Source organism: Lampetra fluviatilis, chromosome 12, assembly GCF_964198595.1.
Source record: "Lampetra fluviatilis chromosome 12, kcLamFluv1.1, whole genome shotgun sequence".
Classification (NCBI taxonomy): domain Eukaryota; kingdom Metazoa; phylum Chordata; class Hyperoartia; order Petromyzontiformes; family Petromyzontidae; genus Lampetra; species Lampetra fluviatilis.
Genome location: NC_136286.1, coordinates 480,984 through 489,469, shown reverse-complemented (window position 1 = coordinate 489,469; position 8,486 = coordinate 480,984). Strand labels below are relative to the sequence as shown.

Here is an 8,486-nt window from a genome sequence, read left to right as displayed (position 1 = left end):
GGAGGGAGAGAGAGCTACTCTAGCCCGGCCTCATTAAATCAGCTGAGCTTGGCGTGAGGGAGACCCCGTCGCGGGGTCGGGCCGGGGATAACGAGGCGTGATTACGGGACGCGACCGGCGGAGCCCGCGGGACAGCGGGAGTCGCGCGCGCCCGCCACCCCCTCCCCCTCCCTCTAGCCCCCCCTCCTCCTCCTCTCCCCCTCCCGCCGCAGGGCTCCACAATGCACGTGTAGAGACGAGGCCTGGTGGAGTGGCTCTCCCTGGGGGGCGTCTGTCTCGCTGGTTATGGACGAAGTGCTGTGCTGGTCGCGGAGCACTCCGAACGCCGCGTTTATCGTGGTTTTGCCGAATTAAGATGGAGAGGGAAAAAACCCACACGAATTTCGTGCGATGGGTTTTTATGCAGTCGTCCGTGGTGACCTCGCCACGACTGAGAACCCGGATTGATCACGGGCGGCCGGAACCCGGCATCCGCGGTGCCGGCTCAGGGGATTCGTCACGACCATGTCAGAAATACTGAGCCGCCGGGGGTCAACCTATTGTGGGGACCTCTCACTGGGACCCTGACCAATGTCTGTAAACAAAGGCGTGCGCACGGGTGACGATAGTGAGGCGCGAGTCGCGTGCAATCAAATTTATTCTGCGTTCTGCAGATCAAGCAACACGATCCAGAGATCAGAAGCACCGCGAGACACAATCGGCAAGAGACGTCACGCACCGACCGTGCTACTAATTGTCCACGGCTTGGCCGTGACTGCAGAGGCACCCACAGCGGAGGTCGTGCCATCGGGGTCCTCCTTCAGAGCGCCGAGTGGAGCGCGGGACACGCGTGTCCCTTGAGACGGCGCAACGCGGCGCGCGCGGCCCCGCCGCCACCGCCGTCGAGGCGGAAGGCGGCCGTGAGCAAGAGGCGATGCCCCGCGCGGCGACCCATGACGAGGAGGGGAGCGGCCCCGCGAGGCGCATCGAGCTGCGGGCACGAGCAGCGCGCCCCGTTCTTCAGCGTCAGCACGAGGCGCCGCAGGTCCCGGGGCCGCAGGGGCCCCGCGCGCAGGATCCGCCGCCTCTTGCGGCTCCCGATGACGCGGCGGTCCCGCTCGGTGCGACGGACCTCCTTGATGCGCATTCTCAGGGCTGTAGGTACGGGAGGGCACGGCAGGTGGGGGCAGGTCAATGCTAGTACGAGGGGGCACGTGCGCGCACGGCAGGTCATGGGTGGTCACCGGAAGTCGTGGGCTCAGGGGAATCGCAAATGTAAGGAATGCCATGGACGAACTCCCAAGGAGATCACATCGCAGGTGGGCACAGGACGTGGGAGGTAACGAAGATCTTGCGAGGTCAGAGACCATCACTAAAAGCCATGACGGTCACGAAAGGTCATGGACGGGCACGGGAAGTCGCAAGCAGCCACAGGTGGTCGTGGGGGAGGGGCGAAGGAGTCTCGGTGGCTGGAAGCGTCTTCATGGCGGCATTTGAAAAAGGCGTTGTGGAAACCCACACGATAACAATGAGAATGATGATTCTAACGATGGTGATGCTTACCCTAAATATGTAAATGATTATTTAATTTGACCCTCAAATGTCCCCGGGACATAATACTGAGTGGGCAGAGAATCTCATTGACCTCCTTGCTCCCTGTTAAAGCGAAGGAGTAAGGGAACAAGAGACCCGTCTACCCCCCCCTCCTCATCTCCCTCCGCCCTCCCCTAAACCCGGGCACACCCTCCCAAGCACAAAGCCGCGTCTCTCTCCCTCGTGCAACTCTCTGCGCTTCCTGGGATGGAGGTGATGGAGTCGCGGCCTCTTCCGCGTGCCGGAGCCGAGGGCCTCTGTGCGGCAACAGCGGGGCCTTTGTCAGAGACAACTCCAGCGGGGCCTTTGTCAGAGACAACTCCAGCGGAGGAGGGGAGGGGGACGGGGGGGTCTCCCCCCGCGAGGAGGGGGAGGAGCGGCGCAGCCGAGGAACTATCTCACGCAGAGAGACGCATGGTGCAAATTCTAATTAACTTCTAGAAGGTCCAGATAACTCAAGTTTAGCACAGGTGCGTCTATCCCTGTAGTTGTACAACCTTTACATCAGTACGGTAGTTTAGAAGATTCGGGCCCACACAGGGCGAGTTGGTTTCATCCTATGTGCCAGACGAAAGTTTTGCGTCGCTATTACTCTCGTGCCGATCGTTTACGAAATAACCACCAGAATCGGCGAAGTCGTGGGGCCTCCACACCCGTCCGGTGTGACGCTAAAGCCAATACAAAGCGGCTGATGCGCGACTGCTCCTCTCGGAAATTCTCCACGAGTCTCAAGATTCTTATTCTCGAGGGTCCTGCATTGGCATGTTTGGCAAAATGAATGGTTGGCTTCGTTTAAAGAGGGCACTGAATTCCAAAGTAAAAAAAAATCACCACGCACACGACTGGAACGCACGAACCCACGTGTTGTGCCGAGCACCTTACAGCCCAGCGCGTGCGGCAGTTTCACAAGTCTCTGCGTGATCCACTAACCCTGAGCTTCGAAAGATCCGTTTCAGAGGCGCGTGACATTGCATCCGAAGGCCCAATCATCGCTCTCATTTCCGACAGCGACTTCCAGCCTTCCATCGTCGCAGCAGAACGCCCCATAACCACCCTTCTCATCCCATTATCGCCGCATTCCGTAGCGCATCTCCCTCTGCCCATCTCCTGCTGTGCGATTCGAGAGTTCGAGAACAACGAGTTGAGGGAGGAGGGGCGGGGGGTGTTGAGGCGCGGGGATTAATCAGAATCAGTCTCTTTTTCACACGGGTCCAGTAAGGGGCGGGTCCGAACCTCACAACAACAAACAAAGCAACGACACAATAGGCGTGTTAAGTTAGGAAAGGTAAACAAATCACTTTAAAAAACAACAAATATATAGAGTGTTTTTTCAGAAGCGATCTGGCCTCAAATCATAGCTCAACGAAGTGGCTCATCATGTGGACATGTATAGCAGCAGAATAATCTAAATGCATGTTTCTAAATGTGGATGGAAAAACCGGAGGACCCAGGAGGACCCAGAGTCCGCGTGCTGCTCCGCGTTCGTCTCACCGAACTCGCTGGCGCAGTACAGATCCGCGATGGTGTCGGGCAGGACGTCGCTCTCGCACTGCGGGCAGAGCTCGGAGGCTGAGGGGAGGAGGCACGGGATCCGAGTGAGGTGGGGGGGGCATGAGGGCACGGTAGTTAGGGGCCATGGGGGAACAAGGGGGGCAAAGGGTAGCGTCACTGTCACTCGAGATCTTGGGGCGATGTCTCCGTGGTGAGGGAGCGCGTCACCACACGGGACCCCTGACCCCGTCTCTGGCCCCCGTCCGCGCTGTGCCCCTCCGAAATATCTGACCCCCGTGTCCCTGTCCCCATCTCTGTTCCCACGCGTGCCCGTGGGCGAGTCCACGTGGCTGTGCGTGTGCACGTTCCTCGTAGCCCAGTGGCTGTGCGAGCGTGCTGCGCGACAAACCGGCGGCCCGACGTCAATTTAAGATCACGGATAACGTCACCTACGAGTGTAATCAGAATTATGCATGGGCCTCTCCAATGTCGACTAAGCCTTAGAAGAGTACCCGATTCGGTGTGGGAAGTGGTGCTGGCTACACAAGCTCCTCGTGCTCTGTTCTCGCCTTATGAGTCGCTCGCTAACAGCGCGTGTACTCACTCATGTGTCCAATGTGTGCGCGTGTACCCGTCTGCCCTATAGCCCTATAGCCCTGCACCTGTCAGTATACCCTCGGCTCTCCCCGCGTCCCCTTTGTGCGCCCATGCCGCGCCTCCTACCCGGCTGCGCCGCGTGTTGCCCGCCCTTGGACTGGAACTGGAGGCCGATGCAGAGATCTCGATCGAGCGGGAATCTCTCGCAGCGCAACATCTCGGGCCACGGGAAGCCGAACGCGTCCATGAGCGGAGCGCACGCGGCGCGCACGGACGCGCAGAGCGCGCGGCACGGCGCCACGGGCCGCGCCAGGCACACGGGCGCGAAGAGCGCGCAGAGCAGCAGCCGCGCGTCCGGATGGCAGCGCCGAGCCAACAGCGGGACCCACGCTCCCGCCTGCTGCAGCACCTCGCCCATGCTGTCGTGGTCCAGCAGGTTGGGGAGGCGCATCGACGCGTAGCCGATGCCGTGGCACAGCCGCAGCTCGGGAGGGATGGGCACGCACGCCGGCCGCCGCGGGTGGAAGGCCGGACCCCACGTCCATCCTCCAGGGCCCGCGGAGATCTCGGAGTCCTCGGCCTGCGCGTCGCCCTGCCAGCTGTACGCGTACTCGTAGACGTCGTCCGCTGGAGCGGCGGGCAGCGGCAGGGCAGCGTGTGTGCAGCGGGAGAGCAGCAGCAGCAGGAAAAACGACACCACCGCGTCCCGGAGCAGGGCCCCGGGAGGGCCCCGTGCGCGCCTCATGGAGGGAGCAGGGACCCAGGCGAAGGGCACTCTTCGTGTAGGGCCGCTCCTGGGTGGTTCCCTATGCACGAGATTGGCGATGAGTTGAAGAGCCAGCCCAGAGCCTCACTTTCCCCGTGAGTCTCAGATCCTCGTTTCGTTTCTGACCTAGCGAATTCGGACTCACAGAGGTCTCAAAATGTAGACTCTGTAAGCCGCCTCCCAGGCACAAAGCGACACACATCGACAGTGGATGTCCTTGCCCTGCACTTTGATCCTCCGCACAGAGATGTCTGCTGTATGTGCGTCTCTACCCTTGTCAGCGAATATATATATATCTCTGATTCTATCGGTGTGTGTGTGAGTGAGTATGTCTGTGAGTCTGCCTTATCGTCTGTGAGCTCGCCGTGGAGTCGGTGTCCCTGGGCCCCTGGGCGCTCCGCCCCGGGTCTCGAGACTCCGCTTTATTGAGTCGCGCCTGGTCCGGGGGAGGGAGAGGGTGCGGGAACTCGGCCAATCGAGGAACAGGACCCAGCTCTGACGAAGCGACTCTCGCCGTTGGTCCCCCATGCACCTGACCCCGCCTGGCCCCTGGGCGGGGGGACCCGGCTCCGTGGACTCCCGCGCCTCCCCGTTGCCCCCCGTCCCTCTCCAACACCGCGCCTACCCACGCGCCCGCCTACAGAATGATCACGATCCTGGCTGCCCCCGTGTCTATCTTTCTTGTGACGTTGCTGTTCCATGCATGCCCTGCTGTGCCTACCGCCGACGCTGCATCCCCACGACTTTAATTGTGGTCGACACAGGTGACGACACAGGTGACCCAACGGTGCTGTCAGGCGCAGTTGCTGGACCGAGCCACGTGCAGTGCTGCTCGTGCCCCTTGTCTCGGACAGGCGACAGGCACCGGGCAGGCTACAAATAGTGGACAGGGGCACGTTTGACAAGTAACATGTGACCTGTGACAAGTGACAGGTCTTGTGTGATGGGTGACGCGTGGGCTGTGATGTCTAAGTGACATGATGACAGTTTCGATGTTGCGGGTCACGTGTGCCGGAAAGCATGTTTAGCCTGACATATTACAGATGTCACGTGATATGCGACATATGAAAGGCGGTGTGCGCCAAGTCACGTGCAAGAGCTGACCTGTCACAGGCGACACGTGTCGCGACAGGTGACAGGGCGGGTGTCATCACTCCAGGCTTCACGGTACAGCCGAGGACTTTCCCGACGCGCACGAGTTTATCAATCAACAGGCGCGGGTGGTGGTTCATGCAGACCACTGGAAAACAAGGGGGGGGATGAGTGATTCCACTCTCCCGCTGCTCCATCGCGCCCCCTCTCCTACCAAACACGTGTCCGCGCCGCGGGTAATTAGCGCTAATTGGGAGCAGTCATGAACGCGGTCGCGTTCAACCCGCGCCTGTGCGACGTGGCTCGCGCGCTTTCACCTCCATTATCTCGGCTTTCTGCTCCGCTTAGTGTGAGATCGTTAGCGCTAATTAGGCAATAATAGCTTTGTTTAAAACGCCACGCGCTCGATTGTTGCTCCAAACTGCGGCGCGGGGGAAGGGAGATCGCAGCCTCATCTCGGCCCAATTAAGCCCCTCGCCATCCCTCCGCCCCGCGACGGTGGCGGCGGAAACGGGAGCAGCGGGGAGAGGCGCAGGAGAAACACATCCACCACTCCACGGCATCCTCCAATCCTCTCCTCGGGGCCCAGGTGAGAAAGTCCCAACCCCCAACCCCCACCACCAGAAATCTCTGGGGAGCCGGAGTGGTGTGGGGACCGTGCATGGGCAGGGGATTCTCCTCGAGTTCTCACAACATGCTTCAGTGGGCTGCGAAGATTCGTGAAGACTCACGAAGCCCCTCATGAAGACGCGTGAAGCTCCGTGCCTGCGCGCTGCCGGGCCGGATCCCGCCTCCGAGTCCGTGGGTCCAGGGGCCCAGGGGTCCAGGGGTCCCGTGTTTGTCCGCGGGGGAGGGGGCTGCGTGTGATTAATGGAGCCGCGCCGCAGTAGAAGGTCGCGACCCCCCCCCACCCGCGTCGCTGAAAGTACAAAGTGTGAGAGTGTTTGAATTGGCTGCTGGGCGCGATAAGCGAGAGGCGTTTAATGTCCCGTATCGCGGTTCTTGGTGAATCATTCATCGCGCCGCAAAGCCCCCCCGAGAACCGCACCCCGCACAGATAGGGAAGGGGGTGGGGGTAGGGGGTGAGGGAGGGGTGGATGGGAGGGGAGGTGGGTCCCCCCCCCCCTACGAAGCCCTTCGCGTTGAGGAGGAGGAGGAGGGGGCGTTACTTCCCCCACCGCGACCGTATCCGTTTTGAATCGGTGAGCGAAGGAGACCCGCGCAGCTCGACCTCCCCACCACCAGTGCAGCTTTGCGCGATATCGGGCGCGTTCCACATGCCGCACGGAACAACGTCTGATGAGGTTGAAGAGTGGTGGTGGGGGGGGGGTAGCGGGGGGAGTGTGGGGAGTGGGGTGGGGAATTCCCCCCACTGTCCGATGTCTCCACGTGCGGCATGAGCAGCAGCAGCAGCGACATCACCGCTCCCCATCGCTCCAAAACTAAAGCCACGAATCCAGGACCTGGGTCCGCCACGGGGCCGCCAGCGACGCGCGGGGCTCGAGCAGCGTCGCACTGCCCCCACCAATTGTTTTTTTACTTTGATGTCGGGCCCTGTTTAAAATGCTTGCTAATTCGCGATCGCCCCCCCCCCTCGCCACCCCCGCCATGTGTGAGTATGGGTCTCTATGTAAGTCACGGCTCTCTGTGTGAGTCTATGCGTCTGTGTGAGTCACGTGCAGTTGCGGACTGGGACAAAAACATCGGCCCACGATTTGTTGTAAACACAGCTGGTCCCGAATTGCCGTGGGATCTCATTCGCCCATTTGGGGCCGGGTCCAAAAACACATTGGCCGGTGAGGAAGAATCTTTGAGGCTGTCGAATATGGCACTTAATGCCAACTGATAGCATAAATAAGCAATGCAGTGTATCCATTACAGCTAATACAATATTTTTATTTAAAAAGTGACATTTTTTCTTACTCTGATCACATGTGCAATTTCCCCACACAGACAGACCCAGGGGTCCTCAATGCAGAGGTCACAACAGTCTCCGTTTGCAGTCAGCGCCTGGAAGGAGGAGGCGGAGCTGTACTAAAGGAACCAGGTTCTCCAAGGTCATCCCAAATTATTGTTCATTACACTCCTCCGTAGCCTTCCACAGTGGTGTGTTTGTGTGGATGATGGAGGGGTCTTCTGAGGCGGAGCTCTCTGACCTCCATTTTCATGATTTTGTGGGATGTCTCGATGCATTGGGCATCTTGCATAATGCACCCGTGTTTGTGTCTCCGTATTCATCGCTCCGTTTCACTGATATAGTTGGCAGATGATGTCCAGGTCCCCGTGATGTCCTGCAGGATTTATTTTAGCATTCGTGTTTTGTGTGCGTGGGTTCGTTCGTGCGTGGGTCGTGCGTGTTGCACCGGGACAGTCTCCTCCGCAACCGTGTGACGGTGTGAGACTGGGTCGCGAGAGTGCTGGAGGTTGCCGTTTGTCAGTTTCTGGAGAACACTGTTCCTGGAATTCACTTTCGATGTCATCGTCGTGATGCCATCAATGTCGTCGGTGTTTCGGTGGAACGTGCCGCCTCAGCCGCGCTGGATGCTGATGGTGCCACAAGGACTGTTCCATCTCGCGACGCCTGGCGCTGCCGCCTCGCCTGGTGGTATGCCAGCTGGAAGGAGCACACTCGCGGCTTGCTGGACTCGTACGTTGGCGTCTGATTAGTTAATACGTTAGACAATGCTATGCATTTGTCCACGAAAGCCTCGATGAGGCTCAAGATTATTTTGCTTGAGGGTCCTGCTACACAGGGATGTTTAGCCAATTCATGGATGAGCGTGCAGTAACACTGTAGATAAACAGAGAAAAGACGCACACGACAGGATAACACATGCAAAACTCCATGCAGATAGATACAATAATCCGTCTATCTACTGCCATCTCCTGGTCACCGCACAACGCCTGCTATTCCCAGATCGCTCCACCCAGCCCCATGTACTCAACCAGTAGCGGCGTAAGCAGCCTC

General features: G+C 59.5%; 1 protein-coding gene across 1 annotated transcript; it reads right to left on the bottom strand.

Annotated features, from left to right (window-relative positions):
* Positions 1-799: 799 nt before the first annotated feature.
* On the bottom strand, positions 800-4,405 carry LOC144934918 (secreted frizzled-related protein 5-like). Its single transcript, XM_078861182.1, has 3 exons — positions 3,787-4,405; positions 3,064-3,141; positions 800-1,134 (listed from the first exon to the last, which is right to left on the bottom strand). The coding sequence occupies exons 1-3, from the start codon at positions 4,403-4,405 to the stop codon at positions 800-802; spliced, it is 1,032 nt and encodes a 343-aa protein (XP_078717308.1).
* Between the last annotated feature and the right edge of the window lie 4,081 nt (positions 4,406-8,486).

Bases quoted from the DNA above. Each gene is read 5' to 3' on its own strand.
- LOC144934918 (XM_078861182.1), bottom strand. From the start codon at position 4,405: ATGAGGCGCGCACGGGGCCCTCCCGGGGCCCTGCTCCGGGACGCGGTG. The intron at 3,142-3,786 runs GTAGGAGGCGCG...TCCTCCCCTCAG, and splicing joins GCAACACGCGGCGCAGCCGG to CCTCCGAGCTCTGCCCGCAG. The intron at 1,135-3,063 runs GTGAGACGAACG...CCGTACCTACAG, and splicing joins GTACTGCGCCAGCGAGTTCG to CCCTGAGAATGCGCATCAAG.